General features: G+C 58.6%; 1 protein-coding gene across 1 annotated transcript; it reads left to right on the top strand.

Moving 5' to 3' along the window:
• Positions 1-2,988: 2,988 nt before the first annotated feature.
• Positions 2,989-19,908, top strand: HSD11B2 (hydroxysteroid 11-beta dehydrogenase 2). The gene is made up of 5 exons (XM_017824166.1): positions 2,989-3,283; positions 17,145-17,357; positions 17,624-17,809; positions 18,415-18,552; positions 19,029-19,908. Exons 1-5 carry the CDS (start codon positions 2,989-2,991, stop codon positions 19,388-19,390), a joined length of 1,194 nt encoding a protein of 397 aa, XP_017679655.1. The 3' UTR covers positions 19,391-19,908.
• The last annotated feature ends 103 nt before the right edge of the window (positions 19,909-20,011 follow it).

The raw sequence follows: 20,011 nt of genomic DNA, 5'->3' as shown, positions 1-20,011 counted from the left end.
ACAGAGAACACCACGGCTACCTACAACTGTCCTGAGGCATCCCACAGGGAGGGCACCCTGAGACCATGTGTGAGGAGCTCGGGAAGGGATGGATGGATGGATGGATGGACGGATGGATGGACGGATGGATGGATGGATGGACAGATGGATGGATGGACGGACGGATGGACATCCAACCCAGCTCTCAAGAGGATTGTGGGAATTCATGTTGTGTTTTGGGAAAGGCCGCATCTACCCCCTGTGAAACGCCATCATGAGTATGGATTCTACGTTGTGGCTGCCCCTGTAAAACACTGGATCCCTGACCCTGCTCCCTTGCACACCCCAGCACTTCCAGCTTGGTCAGTGCAGTGAGGGATGCTCCCTCTTGGAAAACAACCTTTCTCCAATGGGATTTTTCAAGCCCCGGTGAAGTGATGGATGAGGAAGTTTAACTGGGCCCAGTTCAGAGCCCAAGTTCCCTGAGGCTCTGCTTTGTGGCCACCTCCATTGTTCTCACTGAGTTCAGTAGCCCAGGGCCTCAAGCGAGCAGATTCCTGTGGGAGAGCCTGCGGATATGCTGTTGCATCCCTCCTCCTCCTCCTCCTCTACCTTGCCGGCATTCCCAACATTCCCTTGAGCACTGTGCACTCAGCTGGGTGCCACCACCACACCCCGGCAAAACCACCCCAGCCTGTTTGACGCTGCACTTCTGCAGCGCTGCCGCTGCCATCACCGCTGATGAAATGTGTTTTTCTGCCAGCAGCAGGGAGGTTGTTTCCAGTCAGGATGGCACAGGTATCCCTGGCACGTGCCAGTATCACACCAGGGGTTGCAGGGTCTGGTGGGGCAGCCGGTTCTGGTGGCAGGGGAGGGGAGATTGGTGTTGATGCTGGCACACGAAAGCCCACACGGAGGGCGCTGGGGGTCAGGCCCACAGCAGGGACGCACGAAAGATCACCAAGTACAGAGACTTGGTGAAATATTAAAGCAGGTGCTTAATAAAGCGAGCCCAGCGGCAGCAATTACCCTGTGTAATTAACCTGGGAAGGAGAGGACTTTGTCCCCCCAGCTGGGTGGTGCAGGGAGCTCCTGACAGCACCCGCTGAGGATGGCACAGACCTGGCACCCGGCGCTGTGTGGCAGGGCTTCCACGAGCCTCACTGGGACAAGTGAGGAGCTGACCTTCCAGCATGGAAGCCATGCTGGAGTTCCAGAGTGACAACAGGTAGGTGGGGGGCAAAGTGCTGCCCGCTCTGGGTGCTGAGAAATGGTTTGGGATCACCCAGGGGACATTGACCCCCAATGGCAGGGAGGGATTTACACCTCACCTGCCTGCTCTGGGCACCGGGATGAACCGAGTGTGCCTGGCCAAGGCACTGGGACCCAGGTGGCCCAGTGCCTGCCTGGTGCTCCCCAGCAGACCAGCAGGTCCTGGGGGCACCACCTTATGGAGGGGTGGCCCTGGGGGTGGCTGTGCCCTCTGTTCCCCATGTCCCAGCAGGATGTGGGTGCTGGTGGCACTGGTTCTGGCTCAGGCAGGGGGCAGGGGAGCCTCCCTCCCACCGAGCTGCCCTGGATGCAGTGCCATTTCCTGCCAGGAAGCTCTGCCCAGCACAGGCACCAGGCCAAGCCGTGCCAGGCTGAACTAAGCTGAGCTGAGCTGAGCTGAACCAAGCTGAGCTGAGCTGAACCAAGCTGAGCTTTGTGCTTACCTAGGTGGCATGATGTTCCAAGCTGTGCTGAACCGAGCTGAGCTGAACTCTGCTTGTAGGTGCCACAACATCTCGAGCCATGCTGAACCAAGCTGAGCCATGCTGGACTGAGACAAGCTGAACTGTGCCAGGCTGCGCTGTGCTGAGCCGAGCCAAGCTGAGCTGAACTGAGCTGAGTCAAGCTGAGCTGTGCCTACCTAGGCAACATGATGTGATGTCCTAAGCCGTGCTGAGCTGAGTCATGCTGAGCCATGCCAAGCTCTGCTGAGCTAAGCTGTGCCTATCTAGGTAGCATGAGGTTTCAAGACATGCTGAGCCAAGCCAAGTCAAGCTGTGTCAAGCTGAGATGTGCCTACCTAGATGGTATCATGTCCTGAGCTGTGCCAAAGGAGTGGAGCCATGCTGTACACAGCATGATGTCCCAAGCTCTGCTAGGTCATGTCGAACTAAGCTGTGTCTACCTAGGTAGAGTCATGTCCCAAACTGTCCTGAGTCGTGCTGAACTGAGATGAGCTGAATTGAACCCACCTAAGTGGCACAATGTCCCAAACTGAGCTGAGCCGAGCTGTGTCGAGTTGAATCACACCTACTGAGGTAGCAAAATATCCTGAGCTCTGCTCAGCTGAGCCAAGTCAAGCCATGCCAAGCTGAACTGTGCCTATCTGGCACATCGGCAAGTCCTCATCTGTGCTGAGCTGTGCTGTGCCGAGCTGAGCTGTGCCAAGCTGGACCAAGCTGAATTGTACCTACTTAGGTAGCATAATGTCCTGAGCAGGCTGAGCTGAGCTAAGCCGTGCTGACTTGAGCTGAGCCGTGCCTGGTGAGCTGGCACAACATCCCAAGCAGGGCTGAGGATGAGCTGAGCTGTGCCTGCCCGGGCGGCATCACGTCCCGGGCTGAGGCACGCTGAGTGCACCTACCTGGGCAGCACAATATCCTGAGCAGGACTGAGCCAAGCCAGGCTGAGCCGAGCCGCGCAGAGCCGTGCTGAGCCGTGCCTACCCGGGCGGTGTGATGTCCCGAGCCGTGCTGCGCCGCGCCGAGCCACACCGAGCCGAGCCGAGCCGGGACGGGCCGCGGGTCCCACGGTGCTCCGCCTTCCCCGGCCCGGCGGCGGTGCCGGTGCCGGTGCCCCGGCGGGTCCCGGTGCCCGGCGCTGCCGTCCCGCCCGTCTCCCATTGGCGGCGGCCGGTCCCGCCCCGCCCCGCTCCCCCGCCGGGCGGCTATAAACGGGCGCGGCGGGGCGGGCGAGCGGCAGCGGCGGGGCCGTGCCGGGCCCGGGATCGGCACCGGGATGGAGCCGGGGCTGGAGCGCTGGGCGCACGGCGCGCTGTGGGCGGCGCTGGCCGGCAGCCTGGCGCTGCGGGCGGCGCGGCGGGCGCCGGGGCCGGGCCGGGGGCTGGGGCCGCCGCTGGGCCGGGGGCTGGTGCTGCCGCTGGCGCTGCTGGCCGCGCTGCAGAGCCTGTGCCGCGCCTGGCTGCCGCTGCCCCTGGGGCTGGCCCTGGCCGCCGCCGCCGCCGGGCTGCTGCTGTGGCGGGCGGCGCCCCGCGGGCTGCTGCCGGTGGCGGGCAGAGCCGTCCTTGTCACAGGTGAGTGCGGGGACACGGCCTCGACGCCCCGACGGCACCGCCTGGGCTCGGCGGGGAGCGGAGCGGGGTGTCCCGCAGGGCACCGGCGCGCTGCTGTCAGCGGGGTCCCGCTGGGGACCAGCCGCCGCTGGCAGCGCATCCCTCATCCTCCTCCACGTCCGAGCAGAGGTGGCCAGGCTGTACCTGCCCCCGAAGCAGGGAGTTGCGTTGGCCCCTCGAGTGTTGAGCGTCAGTTGCAGCACGATGCTGAGAGCCGCTTCCTCTGGGAGCCCCGAGATTGGATGGGGTAGAGCCGGAGCACTGGCTTGGGACCCCCCTCGGCTGGCCCAAAGGCTGCCCTCTCCTCCCCTCCCCTCTGAAGCCGTGCTTGTTCTTGGAAAGCTACTCATGGCATCTCTAGAGGCTGCAACAGAGCTGGCTACCCAGGGCTGAGCATCACTGCTTCATCCAGAGCTCCATCCTGGAAGTTGCTGGGGGCAAGTAAGGCTGTTCCCCTTGCTCCATGGGTATCCTTGGGAAATGCTGCCCAACCACTGCCTGCCTTCTCTTTGGGCTGCCTGGCCCAGAGCTCCTCCGTGGGGAAGGTGGCTCCACAAGGAATGTGCTGTGCTCCCAGGTTTTGCACAGCTCTGGCTTGGTGCTGAATCTCTTTAGGATATCTTGGTATACAAATCCTTTCCCCACTCCTTCTGCCTGGCAGTGGAGCTGGAGGATGATGAAGAGAGCTGGGCTCAGCAGTGCTTTGCTGTGAGGCGATGGCAGTAGGCAGGCTGAGGAGGAGGCGCTGGAGCTGGGGTGGTTGTTGCTGCAGGTGTGCCCGGAAGGTGCTGCTGGCTCTGCATGGATGCAGAGGAGAGGGAAACTTGTGGGCACAACCTTGGCAGTGCTCCCAAGGACGGGAGCCTGCATCCTGGTGGGAACGCCTGGGCTGGGCTTGGAGACTCCTAAGTTGGAGAAGAGGGTTTAATGTTTCCTAAAAAATTGAGGCGAGAGCCGAGTCCCCCTTGCAGCTTGAAGGGCTCTGTGGCACTGGTGGGAAGTGCAGGGAAGCCACTCTGGAGGAAGAAGACTGGAGGAGCAAGGCAGTGGATGAATGAATGATTCAACCGAGTGAAGGTCAAAGCCCTGTCAGGGCAGGGCTGCCTAGGGAGGATGTCTGATAGCCATGTGCTCACAGGTGCCCTGTGGCACACCAGCTCTGGCAGCCCTGGCTCTCTGGCATTGCCTGTATAATTAGTGAGTCAGTGGCTGGAACAAGGTGTTCTTACCCCGGTGCGTTGAGGTGACACCTCTGCAGTTCTGGTGTGTTTGCTCTTGGCTGTAAATACTTTGCAGTTTTACAGGTTCGAGGCACAGCCCGTGGTGCAGGATCAGTGTTTCCGTGCTGCTGCTCCACCAGGTGCCTGCCAAGGGGCAGATGCGAGGGCTGCTCTGCTGGGGATGGCATCCCTGGCTCGGGTATTTGCATGGTGATTAGCCTGATTCTTTTGCGGATTAGTTCCAGACACCTCCTGGCAGCTGGGTATTGAGTGGCTGCTGGTGTCACCGCTGGTGTCTCCTGTGGGAGCAGCCGGGGAGGATCAGCTCTGGCCTTCCTCCTCTTGCCAATGGGAGGCAAAGCTCAGCAGAGTGAGAAGTATGGAGCTGGGTGCCTGGGGATGCTGGGCATGGGTGAAGGTGTGTGAAGTCAGGGACAGAGGTTCTGCCATGTTGTGTCGTGCTGGACCTTGCAGGTCATCTGAGAAGTGCCACAAAGTCCTTCCTGATGCCAACTATGGAGTACTGCAAGTCTCAGCCTGAAAAGCTTTGGGCATTATTTCCTTGTATACACTTCTTGGCTGCTGTCTTAATCCCGCAGCAGGTTCAGTGATGCTTATCTGGAGCAAGGAAATGTGGCTGTGGTGGTGTTTTATCTCTCAGTCCATGTGTCCCAGCTCTTCCAGCTGCCCACTCTCCCTGGGAACAACCCCAAGTTGAGCTCTGCATGTGATGCTCCAGCTCCATGTGCTAGTCCGGACATTGCTGGCTAAATAAAACTTAGTTTATGGGAGGGGGTGAAGGAAAACTAACTCTGCAGCTCAGTGGGAAAATAGCTGAGCAGCTGTGGAGCTGCTGCAGAGCGAAGCTGCTGACCCTGTGGTAGCAGCAGGGACTGGAAAGTTGTGGCGTTTCCCATCTGTTGCAGGTTTGCATTTTGGCTGTTGCACGTGGGACTGGGGCTTGGCTGGAGCAGGGATGGGCAGCTGCCTGCTGCCAGAGGGGAGCAAAGAATGCTGTGCTCTCTCATGGTGTGTCCCCTGGGCTAGGCAGGGATGTGTTTGTCTGGGACTGCGACCTTGGGGCTCTTGTTCTGCATCCCAATGGTCCAGCTTCTCCTAGAGCATGGCTCTGGTGGATGCAGCCTGGCTGGGGGCAGGGGGTGAGGAAAGCATTAATCCTGTCTTCCTAGAGGAGATCACAGCTGTTTGCAGGGAGGAGAATGCCCCCCTGTGCAGCGGGGGCTGGGAGAGGTCAGCCCCAGGAGGATGGTGGGGATGAGGAGGGGAGATCAGCTGCTTCAGCCCGGGATGGGAGGGAGACAGCAGCCATGTCCGTGCCTCCCTTGGTGTGCTGACCTGAGCCTGCCCCGAGCCCGACCCTGCCTTGAAAATGAGCCCACACCTGGCACAGGCTTTGACCAAATGTGGGAAGCTGCAGAGACCCCAACATGCCTGTGGTGTGGGCAGGTGGGGCACAGGCAGCTGCGTGATCTGGCACCGGGAAGCTGCAAGACAGCAGATACCCAGCATCCCTCTCCATGGCGTGTGACAGGGCACCCTGGGGTGCTGATGCTGCTGGTTGGCACCCGTGGACCTGTGTGGTGCCAGCGGCTCACTGGGAGCTGCCTTGCTCTGAGCATTCAAGGGCTGCCTTCTGTATGTGCTTCCCCCTTCCCAAATCTGAAACAGCACCATTGAGTGTCCTCAGGGCCACTGGACTCCTCAGAGCTGTGTGAGCAAAGAGGAGCAGTCTTACTCCTTCCCATCGGGAACTGATACAAAAAGCAGAGCCTGTGCAAGGGTGATGGTCTGCAAGAGCAGCCTTGGCAGGAGGTGATGAGCTGCCATTGCTTGGCCTCTCCAGATCCAGGCTGGCAGCACTTTGTGCAAGGCTTGGCTTTGACTGGCTCAGTTTAGACGTGAGCCTAGACCATCATTTGGTCCTTGTGGTCTCACTGGATGCCTGTGAAACTCAGTGAGTCCATGCAAACCACCCAACACAACGGGGTGTAGTGCCTGGGGTTGGTGAGGGGATGGCAGGGAGCATCCCAGGGCTCTGCTGTGCAGCTGGAGCAGTGCAAGCCTCTTGCTGTTGTGTAGTTCTGCCATGTGTGACTGCTTGAGGTGGTTCTTTGTACAGTAGCCAATTGCCCAATTTACTGCAGATCCTTGGAAAAGACCGAAGGCAAACCGGCCCATAGACCCTGCCTGTCTGCAGGGCTTTGCCAGGACAGAGGGATGACAGGAGCTGTGTTGCAAGGCATCAGTTTGTACATTTCAGCTTGGATGAGAAGTTGAAACTAGTGAACTGTTGCTCTGTCTGTGATGATTGCACCTGAATTAGTTCTGAAATAACCCAAAACATCAGGGTGGCTGCCTGAGGGAGATTAATTTGGGTCTCTTGCATCCTTGCTCCTCCTTGGTGCAGCCTATGAAGACAGGAGCACCTGCAGATTGGTCTGTCTTCCCACAAATCACCTCTGTGAGCAAAATTGGTTGGCAGGTCAGGCTGCCCAGACCCAAACCAGCCCTGTTCTCCTCTCTTCTCCTTCCTGCCACAGGGGAAGCGTGGTTTTCCTGGGGAGGTGCTCTCGTTACAATCGCATGCCCCATTAACAATCTGAAATGGGTCAGAGCTTCAGATCGTGTTCAAGGTTAACAGAGGTTTTGCAACTTGATCACAGCCAAGCGGCACTTCAGCATTTCCCATGGACTCCACAGATGTTGAAGCATCTGGTGACTGCAGCAGGACAGAGTGATTCAATCCAGATGTTGGGACTCTCACTTTCTGCTGCGAAGGTAAATGACTTTCCGTGGTAAAAGAGCAGCATCGCTCCCGTCTGGACTTTGATGTTGTCTTAGATCTATTTTCCAGCTAAAAATGTGATTGAGAGGCGCTGGGGGAGATGGTCAAGGCTTTGGGGCTGGCTCTGGGATGGGCACCTCTGTGCCAGGGCATGGCTGGAGCACTGGCACGGCACGATCACAGCCTGTGTTTGGTGCTGAGCCCGCCAGCAGCCTCACCATGAGAAAAGCTTCATGCAAAGGTGCTACAGTTCTCCATAGGTGACTTCCACTCTGCTTCTGGAGCCAGTGAGCCAGCTCAGAGGTACCCGGGGTCTTTCCCCAGGCTCAGTGGAGGGGGGTTGGAACTGGGTGATCTTTAAGTTCCCTGCCAACCCAAACTATTCTGTGATTCTACATGTGCAGGCTGAAAATCAGCTTATTTCTCTGAAATTGCTCTGATTTTTCCAGAATCTATTAAAAATTAACAGCAGAGACAACTGCTCCCTCCAAGCTGAGGGGTGGGACAGGACCAAAATCAAACACCCTTTTGCTGCTGGCATTTGGGAGCAGAGGAGGAAAGCTGCTTTCTCTCCTTCTCTTTGCAGGGCTGAAGCTTTCCCCCCACTTTGTCAGCAGCCCTCCATGGATTTAGGACTCTTCTTCCCCTTCTGAGGTTTCTTCAGAAATAGACACCTACCCCTGCCCACCACAGGCATGTGGTTTGATAAGCTCAGCTTTTTCTCACTTAGCTATAAAATAAGCCCTTTCAAAGCCCGCTCGTGACACAGACCTGTTGGGGTGGGGTTTTTATCACCGTTAACCAAAAACTATAAGCACAGCTAATTAGGAGGAAAAAACGCATTGAGGTTTCATACTGTGGGAGACCAGAGTTGGTAGAGAAACCCAAGCTGGCTTGATTAGCCCTCGGGGTTATGCAGGGACATGAGAGCAACAAAGCAGAGACTTCCCTGCTGAAATGAGATTGTCAGATGGGAACGGATGCTTTCGGAAGGAGAGAAGTGTAGGCAGTTGCTGCCCTCTAGTCCAATGAGCAGCACATCTTTAATGAGGCCTGGGATTGTGTTACCCACTGTTGAGTCTAGCTCCCCTCAGGCCGGGATCTGGTTACAGGAGAGCCGTTGCTGCTTTCACTACAGGTAGCACAGGGATGGTGAGCTTGCCCAGCCAGGGTTTTGTTTGAGCAGAGATATGGTGAGGGGGCTCTTCAAGGTGTTTCCACCAAACCTGGGCAAGCATTTGCCTTCTCACTGTAGTCTTCTTTCAGTGCTGGTCTAAAACTCTAGCTGGATGGCTTTTTTCCCTAGGAGGAAAGGCTGCAGGGTTTTCATGCCTCTTCACCTGATGCACCTCCTTGAATAACATTTCTGAGATACTGCTGTGGAGCCCCCAGGGCCAGGCTGGATGGGGCTTGAAGCAACCTGGGCTAGTGAAAGGGTGGTTGGAAGTGAATGATCCCACCCTATGATGAGGTGGGAAATGCCCCAGACTGTTGCCCTCATGCTGCCAGTGCATTGCTATAGGTGTGGTTTGGGACCTCTTATTTTTAACCACTCCAGCACCTGTCTGTTACTCCCTTCTCCGCTCCCCCCTGGCTACTGTGGCACATCCACCGTATCCAGTCCCCTTTCCTCTGTCCCAGCTCGTGCATGCTTCCATGTGCAACATATCACTTCTGCTTCCTTCTCCCCTGGAGAGCTGCCAGCCCTTGAGCTTTATCAGCTTCCCCCTGGGAGCTGGCTTCCCTGTCACACATGGTGCTGTCCTGGGATTTGCTGGCTCTAAGGCTGTAATCTTGAAAAGCAGTTTTTGGCTTTACAGGCTTTGTGGCGGCGCTTCCTCTTGCTGGGTGGTTGACCCTGTGGAGCCAGATGGTGGATGACTCCCAGGCAGGCTGGGAATGGAGAGGAGGGATGGGCTGGTGAGCTGAGGTGCCTGCCCTGGTTTCTTCTGTGGCAGCTTTGAATGTCTGGCCTCTCAGAATTGTAGAATCTCTGAATGGTTTGGGTTGGAATGGGCCTTAAAGGCCATCTCGTTCCAACCCCCTGCCATGGGCAGGGACACCTGGCACTATCCCAGGTTACTCCAAGCTCCATCCAACCTGTCCTTGGACACTTCCAGGGATGGGGCAGCCACAGCTTCTCTGGGCAACCTGTGCCAGGGCCTCACCCCTCTCTGAGTACCCACTGTGACCAGTGCTGCTTCTTCTCCAGGATCCTGGTTACCAGGTGGGGACAAGCTCTAACCTGAGGTGTGCAGCCATCCTGTGGTGACTTCTGCCCCTGCTTCAGCTGGCGTGCTGAGCTCTGCCTAAGCTGAAGGGCACTTGTGGGTGCTGCATTGCCTGGGTCAGCATGACTGTGTCCAAGCACATCAGCCTGGAGGGCCACCTTCATGCATTCTGGGGACAATGCACCAAAATAGTCTTATGATACTGAAACTCTGACTCTGAAGAGCTACTGAGAGCTGCAGGTGGAGGGTGAGGAAGGGACAGCTTGAACTGGATATGGAAAGGGCTGGTGTGGCTTGAGGTGGGCATGGAGTACAGCTCTGAGACCGGGGGCTCAAATTGCTCAAATGTTTTGCTCTGTTTCTAAAAAAAAAAAAAAAAAAAAAAAGTCCCAAGCTCCATCCACATGGATCTGGAAGCTGCAAGAGAAAATAGTTGGTGCAGCTGCAGAGCCCATCATGATGTGGGGATGGGCAGGGCTTGCACCAGTTTTTCTGCTTGCCTGGGCTTGTGCCACGTGGTGGGAGTTTATTCTTGTAATAAGGAGAGTGATGAGATGGTACCTTACAAGCAAAGTAGAATTTCATCACCAAAATACCCTTGAACTGGTAGAGCTCCATTGAAACCACTGTAGCCTTATTGTGGTGCTACAACCTCTGAGCTGCTTGATGTGGGGATCCCCTGGGATGGCTCTGGAGCTGCTGCTTTGGTCAGCACTGTCTCAGCATGGCTTTGTCCCTGCTGGCATCACCTGTGACTTGTCCACAGTGCTGGGGGGGGGTTTGGCATCCTGTCCTGGGTGGCACTTCGGGGCTGTTCCATGGCTGACCTGACCCACCACACGGCTAGAGATTCTCCTGGTCCCACAGTGGCTGTGGTGCTTTGCTCTCCTGGTGAGAAACACCTTTCCTGAGATGTCCCAGGGTGGTCATGGCTCATGGTGATCCATGTAGAAGAGCTGGTCTTCCCTTCAGCTGCTTGTGGATGGCTTAGACCTGCCTGTAGCAAACCTTAGACGTGACTTCTGCCTATCTTTGCTCATTAGCACACAGGAGAGATGGATATGGGGCTTGGCTGGTGGTTTTCCAGCCTGTTGGGAGTTCCTGGAGAGCCCTTTTGCAGCCCAGCAGGTGCCCCAGCCAGGGCTTTGCTGCCATCACCTTGTTCCCTGGAAGCATCTCCAGTGCCACATCTCAGCCCATGGCTGGTGGAACTTTCCAGCTTCCCAGCCTGGCTCCCAGCCTGTCCAAGAGCCCAGGTGGATGTGTTAGCAGTGCTGGCTTGGCATCGGCACCAATCTGGTCGAGCTGTCCCTGGGCCGTGGATGTCCTTCCCAGTGACAGCTCTTCCTGATGGATGGCTTTAGCAGCTTGTCAGCTCTGTGTTCCCAGTTCACAGTGTTCCCTCTGAAGGTGATTATTAACCCGGTTATCACCAAAGCTCTTCACGACTTCCTCTTCTCGGAGGGACATCCATCCATCCCAGATTATCTCAGATGTACCGGCTGAGCCAGCTGATGTCAGCCCTGCTGTCTTATCTTACTCATCCCTGCCCAAGAGAAGCTCAAATCCTTGATGTGAGAGTCCTGCCACAGCTTTTGGGGAGAGGATCTCCCCTCGGTGGAGACGGTGGCTGCCGGAAGATGCCGTCCAGCCCTGGGTGCAGTGAGCAGCTGCTTCTAGGAAATTCCTGTGCCCCTTTTCTGCGAAGCACCGCAGCAGTGCTGCTGGTGACACTTCCTCCACCCTGCCTGCTTGTGAGCCCAGGGTTGCTCCTCAGCAGCAGCAGCAGCATTACTGCCCAGCCAGGGCTGGGTTACCTCTGGGATCCCAACCTCCTTGGCATCCCACCAGGCACTGGCCTTGTGCAGGGGGAGGTGTCTGGGCTCACTCCTGTCCTGGCTGCCCCAGGGCACTAACAAGCTCCTGCCTTCATTAGCCCCACTGGTTGCAAGTAGCATCTGCTGCTCACAGCTTTGGTGGGAGATAAGACATGTGGGTGGCTTTTAGTGACAGTGCTGGGGTGGGCTCCTGACACTGATTTATCTCCCAACTGCTCGTGTGCCATTGGGTTGCTGATGTTGATGCACCAGCTCCCGAGAAATGGGCTTTAATTCAGGAGCTGTGGGTGCATCCACACTGGCCTCGGGGCTCCTCGTCATCTCTGCCTGGCTGCACTGGTTGTCTAGGCAGAAAATCAGATTTCCCCCCTTCTCTTGGTTTGTTAAGTGGAAGATAACTTCCCAGGTGGAGGGGATGGCGTGTGAGGCTCCAGGAACACTTCGCTAATCCGCTGTAATTCACACCATCTGGCTATTGTCCCTGGCACAGGGAGGGGGTAGGTTGCTCATGTTCCCCTTGTGGGGATGGACATCCCCAGCTCTGCCTTCAGCCGTGGTCATGGGTCTCCCTGGGAGGGCTGAGGGTCTGTGACCCCTGCTGTGCCCTATAGGACCTGCTGGAGGGATGTGGATGTGGCTTTTTATCCTGGGCTATGGAAACCTTCACCAATCTCAATCCAGGTGCCTGTGCCAACTGTACCATGCGGGAGGGGTCCTGGGGAAGCAGGGGGCAGTGTGTGCCCTCCTTGGCTTAGGTCCTGCCTGGAAATGAGGATGAGGCTTTGCAGAGATGCCTACCCAGGTTGCTTGGGTGGGGGGCTTCTGCATTGTCCACTTGCTGGGAATTTGGGGATGGGATTTGGATCATCCCTGAAGGCATCTCCTGGCTTTAATTTAATTTAATTAGGCTTGTGGCGTCCTGAACCCAGGTGCTGAGGACCAGCAGCCCAGCCCTGATCCATCTGCCTGAGCCTGGACAGGGGGGCTGCTCCCGGGGGGCTCTGTGGGGAGTGAGGACATGGAATGCCGTGATGCCATGAGAGCCACTGGCTGGGGTGGGGGTTCCTGTGGACAGTGATGCCACTGGCTGTGATGGGTGAGGGGCTGTGGGTGCCCCTGCCCAGCCCCACTCTCCTGGAAGGACCTTGGCTGTGGGAGGTGGTGGCCAATGTCTGGCTGGGGAGGCTGTGGCCAGTGGGTGGCCATGGTGGCTCAGCTGCTGTGGGCACAAGTGCTCCTGCCTTCCCCTCCCTACCTCTCCTGTGTCCTGCCAAGAATTTGTTCCCTCTCGCTCAGGGCTGACATCACCCCTTTATCGCTCCTTGCTCCAAATGTTCGCAGCATCCGGGAGGTGTTGGCCACAGGGCCTTGCCCTGCCCACGCAGGATGGTGCCGGGCATTTCATCCTGCCTGGACCTGCACTGGGCGGGGAGCCCCTCCCTGAGTCCCTTTTGGGAACAGCCATCCCCTCTGGTGGCACCATCCCTGCTTGGTGCCACCTCAGCCTGGGCTTCCTCATCCATCCCAGGATGGAGCAGAGATGAACAGCCCCAAGTAGCTGAGTTGGGATGAGTCCCTGCTCAGGTGCCCAGCTGAGCCTCCCTGCAGTGTTGCCTGGCTAAATCCCATCCTGTGCCCGGAGAAGCTGGATCCACGGCGGTGGTGAACCCTGTCAGGGCCAGAAGGCCATGTGTAGCTTGGCATCCCAGGCAGGATTTGAGCATGAGCCTATGGAAACAAGGCTCAGCATATTAAATCATTTGGCGTTGGTGCTGCAGCTCCCTTCCAGTTGATGGTGTTCGTGAGCATGGCACCATCCCGGGGCTGGGAGGCTGCTGACAGTGGTGACAGCTCCATCTTGGTGAGGCATCCTGGACAGGGTGTTGGGACACATGGCCCTAAAGCTCTGTGTGAGAGGTGGGATTGATGTCCCGGGATTTGGGGAACAGCAGGGGGCACCCAGATGATGGCCTGCAGAGCTGGGGAGGGGGTGATGCTGCCGATGGGTGCCTGGTGAGCAACCCCTGGGGCTGCTGACTGCCCACACTGCCAGGATAACCCTGGGGGAGCTGGTCCATCTCAGGGATGCTCAGCCCTGGGGCAATCTCTCTTCAGCTTCCACACTGGGGTCCCAGGATGAGGTGGCTGTGGAGGGAGCAGCTCCAGGGAATTGCTGCTGTGCCCAGGAGCCCACCAGGTTCTGGGCAGCTTCACGGCCACATGGAAATTCTTCAGCCAAGCTGTGCTTTGCACTGCTGAGGTTTTGCAGGTCTCCCTGGTCCTCTCCCACTGTGTGTGGCTCAGGGATGAGGATGCACAGCTCGTGGTTCAGGGATGAGGGTGCTCTGCTTATGGCTCAGGGATAAGGATGCACAGCTCGTGGCCTGAGGGTGAGGATGTACACAGCTCGTGGCTTGGCGATGAGGATGCTCAGCTTGGAGCTCAGGGATTAAGGTGCACAGACTGCACTTCCACAGCTCAGGGATGAGGCTGCACAGCTCAGAGCTCAGGGACGGACTCACAGCTCACGTCTTGGGAGAGGAAGCCACTCCTATGTTTCATTGGGATGAGCAGTGCCCCCAGCCCTCCATCAGGTGCCGTGCCGGCAGGGGCAGGGGGTGGTTGTGGTTTGGCAGCTCCCAGGCCGTAGCCGTGTTATTGCCCGTCTCTGCTCCGCTCAGCGAACTGCAGCACTGATGTTGAGCAGTGTCTGCACGTGGGGGCCTCGGTGCTGGTGCAGGAGCAGGGTGAATACCTGAGATAGTCAGTGCAGTGCTGTGCCCGACTCACCTGAAAGAAACGTGTCCACACCAAACCGGGACTGCGGCTTCAGCCGGCTCCTGTCAGCAAGGAAGCACAGGCGGTGCAGGTGGGCTGGGTTGCCAGGCTGGCACAGCTCAACCCCTGTGGTGGCTCAGCTGCTGTCACTGGAGAAGGACACGATGCCGTGGGGTCAGTCCTCTTTGCCCTCCCTGTGCGGCTGGGAGGGCACCCCAATGGCAATGCCGGAGGCCAAACTTTTTTGCTTGCTCAAGATAAGTAAAGCCAGGGCTTGTCATGCCAAAGTCCCAGTGGAGGCTGGTGTGTCCCACTCCTGGGGGAGCCGCTGCAGTGTCTGGAGCTTCTGCGAAGTCCTCAGGAGTTGCTGCTGACCCGCTGCTCCGGCAAAACGCTGGCCGGCCCCTGGTGCGGGAGTTTGCCCCGGCTTGCCGAGCCTGCGGAGCGCTGCTGGATTTTGCAAACTGGACTCAGGCTTTCTTCTGCTCCTGCTACAGCAAAAGCCTCTCTCTGCTGGCCTGGGGTCTGTGGCGATGCCATGGGGGGTTTCAGGGCACCTGCTGTCCTCTGCTGTGCTCCCTGTGCTGGGCTTCTCCTGTGCTCGGTCTGACCACGTCCCTCCCGCCGGCACAACTGCAAAACCAGTTGGCGAGCTGGGAGCTGGGGCGGGAGGAACTGGCGCCGGCATCTCCTCGTGATGCAGCATCCTGGGAGGGCGGCGAGCCCAGCGCCAGCCTCGCCGGGGCCGCACAGACTGGCCGGCTCCAGCGATCCCGGTGGGGCTGAGCCAGCGGTGACGGCTCCTGTGCCAGCTCCAGCATGGCCAGCAGCTCGTGTGCTGGTGGCCATGGGGAGCGAGCAGGCCCTGGGCAAGCTGCCATGCTTTGGGGCCACGTGTTATGGGCCCGGGGGTTTCATTGTCCTTCCCTGCACTCTTGGCCAGGCCTAAGCACAGCAGATGTGGAGCTGAGCAGCGTCGGAGACCTTAAATAACACCAGAGCATCCTCACCCTCCTGGCCCTGGGCCTCCTGCCAGCCTCCCAGGAGTTTTTTTTTTGTCTGTGTGAATAAATTAGAACTTCCGAAACAAACCCTCTGACCGCCCTCCTCCTCTAAGGCAAAACAAATCCTGCCTGGCTTGGACAGCACGTGGCCGTGTTTGCTCCCTCCTTGCCAGACTTGCCCGAAACAATCTGGCGAACTTGTCTCTCCCAGGTTTTGGGGATGTTTCCTGGTGTTTTGAGGCTCATTTGGTGATAGGAAACTTCATGTTTGGACTGGAAGCTTTTCTTGCTGGCTGCGTGGGAGCAGCACAGGTAACCGTGTCCCATCAGCTGCGTCATGGTGAGGTTGTGGCCACGAGCACTTTTATTTTTAAACCTTATCTTTATTGCAGTTTTCTCCTGCACTGCTGGGAAAGGTGAAATGCACCTTATCTGTTTGGCTGCTGGCAGCACGAGCTGTTCCTGGGGAGAGGAGAGGTGGAAGGTGCTGCTCCAGCAGCACCTTGAGCATTCCCTGCAGCACCAGGGTGTTGGGGGTGATGCGGGGGCAATGCCAGGGGTGATGCTGAGCCAGCCTGGCACTCATCCATGATGGATGCTGGGTGTTGCATGGGAAAGGGAGGTCCCTGCAGCCCCTTCCTACCAGCTGAGCACCTCCGGGGTGTGTTATCACTCTGGCCTCTGGCCACAGGCTTAATTATGGGTTTCTGACGCAGCAATAAAGTAAAGCTCTAAAGTTGGGGACTGGCCCAGAGCCGCTGAGCTGATGGCTTAGCTGGCACCTGAAGAGCTGGAAGTGCCCTGATGGGGGTGTGTAAGCTGGGGGGCAGCCAGTCCCTGTGCCCCCCTGAGGCTGGTGGGAGGGGTGCTGGGATCTCGTGGGGTGACAGTCCCCAGGGCCACGGTTGCATCCATCCCGGGGTGGCTCCTGCACAGGGGCCCTTCTCAGGCATGTCCTAAGGAGCACCCAAGGGTGCCAAGCAGGAGGGTGCAGGGCCATGGGGCTGCCCCTGCAGTGCTCCCCTGTTAATGGTTAATGTGCCTGGGCAGCAGTTGTGGCACGGACTCCCCGAGCTATCAGTGCTGCCATCGGCCCCGGGAACAGCCTGTACCTTGCTGCCGCTGTTTGTTTGCATCCTGGCCGCTCCACCCTGGCCACTGGCCTTGTCACCGCCCCACAGTACCCAGCTCCCACCCAGGCTGTCCCCCAGCCACCCCGATGGTGGCTCTGCCAGTGACAGTGTCACCTGTGGTGCCCCTGTTTGAGGCGAGATGGAGGAAATGAGGCTGGGACCGGGCATGGAGCACCCAGTGCCCTCCAGAGAGGGACATCCCGGTCGGATGCTCCCCTGAAGGATGCAGGGTGGCAGGAGCAGAGCAAAATCCCTTTCCCCCCACACTTTTTAATCTCCTCATCCCCCAGCCAGGCGAGGGGGTGCTCCGCCTCTTGGTCACTATTTCTGAGAGGCGAAAAGCATTCTGCAAAAGGCAGCATCTCCCACGGAGCCTTATGCCAGCTCTGAAAGGTGCTTAATGGAGCTTTCAGAGGCTATTTTGGGGGCTGACGGCTCCCACCCCGCACCGCTGCAGGGCTCTGGGCTGTGCTGGTGCCTTGCTGGTGCCTGCGGGTTTGCCTGCACCTTCAATTAGGGAGGCGCTCGGGGCGATGGGGTTGCAGATAAGGGAATGTTTTTTCCGCAACAGAGAGAAAACAGCAGGTCCTCGACCTGCAAATGCCCCAGGGCAAGGTCACGTCCTGGTGGGGCAGGACCTGCAGCAGGGTGACAGCCGAGGTTGTCCCCAGGCAAGGAGAACTGATACTGGGGTGGAAATTTGGTCCCTGGCGTTGGTCCCCGGGGATGGAGAGGCAGAGCTAGGGGGTCTCTGGGGGCTGGGGACAGACAGTGGCTGTCACTGGCCACTGCAAGGCTCCTGTCTCTTTCAGGATGTGACTCGGGCTTCGGGCAGGCGACAGCCCGGCACTTGGACACCATGGGCTTTCGGGTGTTCGCCAGCGTGCTGGACCTGCAGAGTCCTGGTGCCCAGGAGCTGCGCCGGAGCTGCTCAGCGAGGCTGACGCTGCTGCAGATGGACCTGACCAAGCCGGACGACATCCAGCGTGTCCTGCAGCACATCCAGGCCCACACCAACAGCACAGGTAGGAGCCATTGGCAGCCCCCCAGGACCCCTCACAGCTCCCTGGGACCTCAGCCTGCAGCCAGCATGGCAGTGCCAAGCCTCTATGTGCCCCCACAGCGGGCTGCATCCCTGCGGGCACCCGTGCCAACAGCCTCTGCTGAAAGCCCTTGTCCTGGGGCACCCTGCAATTCCCCCGTGGGACCCCTGTGAGCCTAGGGAGCAGCTGGGATTCCCGGGGTGGGGGTCCCCACTCAGATCACCTTCTCAAGCACCCCGTCCCTGCAGGACTCTGGGGCCTGGTGAACAACGCCGGCTTCAACGACACCATCGCCGACGCCGAGCTCTCGCCGCTGGGCAAGTTTCGCACCTGCATGGAGGTGAATTTCTTTGGCTCCCTGGAGCTCACCAAGGGGCTGCTGCCCCTGCTCCGCTCTGCCGGCGGCCGCATCGTCACCGTCAGCAGCCCCGCAGGTGAGCAGCCCCCCTCCAGCCTGGGCACCCCTAATCGAGCACCCCCGTGGTGTGGTGTGGCTCCCATCCCCTGGGCACCTCCATATTCCCAGCCAGCTGCATCAGACAGGCCCCAGGCACCGTAGGATGAGCTGGTGGTACCGCTGAGCCCCACAGGGGGCACAGGGAAATGGGGAGCCAGGGGGCCTGGGGACAGGCAGCCCAGTTACAGACAGCACAGGCAACCAAACCCAGCTGCCACACACCTCCACCATGGCCAAGGTGGGAAAACCAGCCTCCTCTTCCACCCCTCCCCCCAAATTTTTCTTCCCATTAAAACATATTAATCCTCCACTGGGGATGATGACCTTAAGCTTTGGCTGTATGGGGAGGTAAAACCACTTTCCTCTTCCCTCCCTACTTTTTTCCCCTCATTAAAACATTAATTTGAATCTACTTCCAGTTGTTTTCTCAGCAAATCAAACCCTAAGCCCTCTTTGTGCACAGGGGCCAGAGGCACAGCCCAACGCAAGCCACCCCACACCCCCTCCCCAGTCCCTGCCTGCCCCCTGGCCATGCAAGCACCTGCCTGAGCACCCACTCATTCATCCCTTCCCTCCTGCCAGGAGACATGCCCTTCCCCTGCCTGGCAGCCTACGGGGCCTCGAAAGCAGCCCTCAGCCTGCTCATGGACACGTTCCGCAGCGAGCTACAGCCCTGGGGGGTCAAAGTCAGCCTCATCCTGCCCGGCTACTACAAAACAGGTAAGAGGGTTTTTGTTCGCTGCCTGCACCCGCAGGCAAAGGGCAGCTATTCCAGGGAGGCAGGACATGGAGCAATGGGATGAGCAGCTGGTGGTGCAGGATGCAGCTTCTGAGCATCTCCAGCCACCTCCCTGGGGACAGTGGCTGTCCTGTGGGCATTGGGCTCTGGTGGATGGGAAACAGGGTCAGGATCAAGTCCTGCCAGCAGATTCAATGGCATAAGGGCTGGTCGAAGCAGCTCAGCCACATTTACGGTAGCACCATCTCCACTGCAGGCAGTCTGACACCTCTGGTCGAGTCTGACGCTATCAAGAGCCATGGTGCTCCCACTACACTTCCCTTGTGGCAGATCTTTGCCAGAGTTTCAGCAGGACCTTGTCAGGAGGCTGGGAGGTGACTGGGGCTGCCGGCACCCCTGGCAGGGGGGCTGGAGGAGGAGGGGCCACACAGCTCACGGGGGGACCATGTCCTTGCAGGGACGACGTGCGACCCAGCCTTCTGGAACCTGCAGAAGCAGCGGCTGTTGGCCAGCCTGCCCCAGGAGCTGCTGCAGGCCTATGGCGAGGACTACGTGGAGGAGATCAACCACCAGTTCATCCAGTTCATGAAGGTGGCGGTGGAGGACCTGAGCGCGGTGGTGAACAGCATCACGGACGGGCTCCTGGCTGCCAACCCAGCCGTGCGCTACTACCCAGGGCAGGGCCTTGGGCTCATGTATTTCATACACCGCTACCTGCCCTATTTTGTCCGAGACTTGTTCCTGAAAGGATTCTTCATCAACCCCAAGCTGCCGCGAGCGCTGCGGCGGGAGCACCACAACGATGTGAAGAAGGCCTGACCTCGGCCCGCGTGTGGCCTCTCCCGGGATTTCCAGGCGCGCCGGCCCCCGAGTGCACGCGCGGCCGGAGGCAGCGCCCTCCTGCACCGTGGGGGGAACAATCAGCACTAGACGTTAAAAACCAAATTTCTTTCCAAAATCAGGTAGATCTATTTTCTATTGTGCGAGAATCAACATTTTCTAGAGACCTTGGTTTTTTGTATTTTTCTAACCGTGCATCCTCCAAGGGGCCCATCCCTGCCTGACTGAGCAGCTCCGCAGGCTGGGATGTACCTCAGGCATTTCCTCAGCTACCCACCATCTTCCGTACTGCTCTCAGAGCTGTTCGTCTCCATCACCTCTTGGCTGGGTCAGGGCTGGGACCCTGTGGCTGCTGCCTCCCTGCCACTCATTACACACTCCACGTGCTCCCGGCGAGCGCAGGGGCCGAGGCCGGGCTGCCAGTGCTGCAGAGCTCTCCACGAGATGAACCACGTGATTGTCACTTTTTCAATAAAGCCGTTCTTGATATTCCAGCAGGTTCTGGCTGTCTCCTTCTGCAGTGCAGCGCCGTGATGCTGGTCAGGGATGCCCTGCCCGCGGGCAGAGCTAAGCCGGGTCACGGCTGGCACCACGCTGGGC

The sequence above is a fragment of the Lepidothrix coronata genome, unplaced genomic scaffold, assembly GCF_001604755.1.
Source record: "Lepidothrix coronata isolate B3197 unplaced genomic scaffold, Lepidothrix_coronata-1.0 Scaffold110, whole genome shotgun sequence".
NCBI lineage: Eukaryota > Metazoa > Chordata > Aves > Passeriformes > Pipridae > Lepidothrix > Lepidothrix coronata.
Note: the sequence above shows the minus strand (reverse complement) of the source record. Positions and strands in the feature narration are given on the sequence as shown.

Bases quoted from the DNA above. Each gene is read 5' to 3' on its own strand.
- HSD11B2 (XM_017824166.1), top strand. From the start codon at position 2,989: ATGGAGCCGGGGCTGGAGCGCTGGGCGCACGGCGCGCTGTGGGCGGCG. The intron at 17,358-17,623 runs GTAGGAGCCATT...CCGTCCCTGCAG, and splicing joins GGCCCACACCAACAGCACAG to GACTCTGGGGCCTGGTGAAC. The intron at 18,553-19,028 runs GTAAGAGGGTTT...ATGTCCTTGCAG, and splicing joins GCCCGGCTACTACAAAACAG to GGACGACGTGCGACCCAGCC.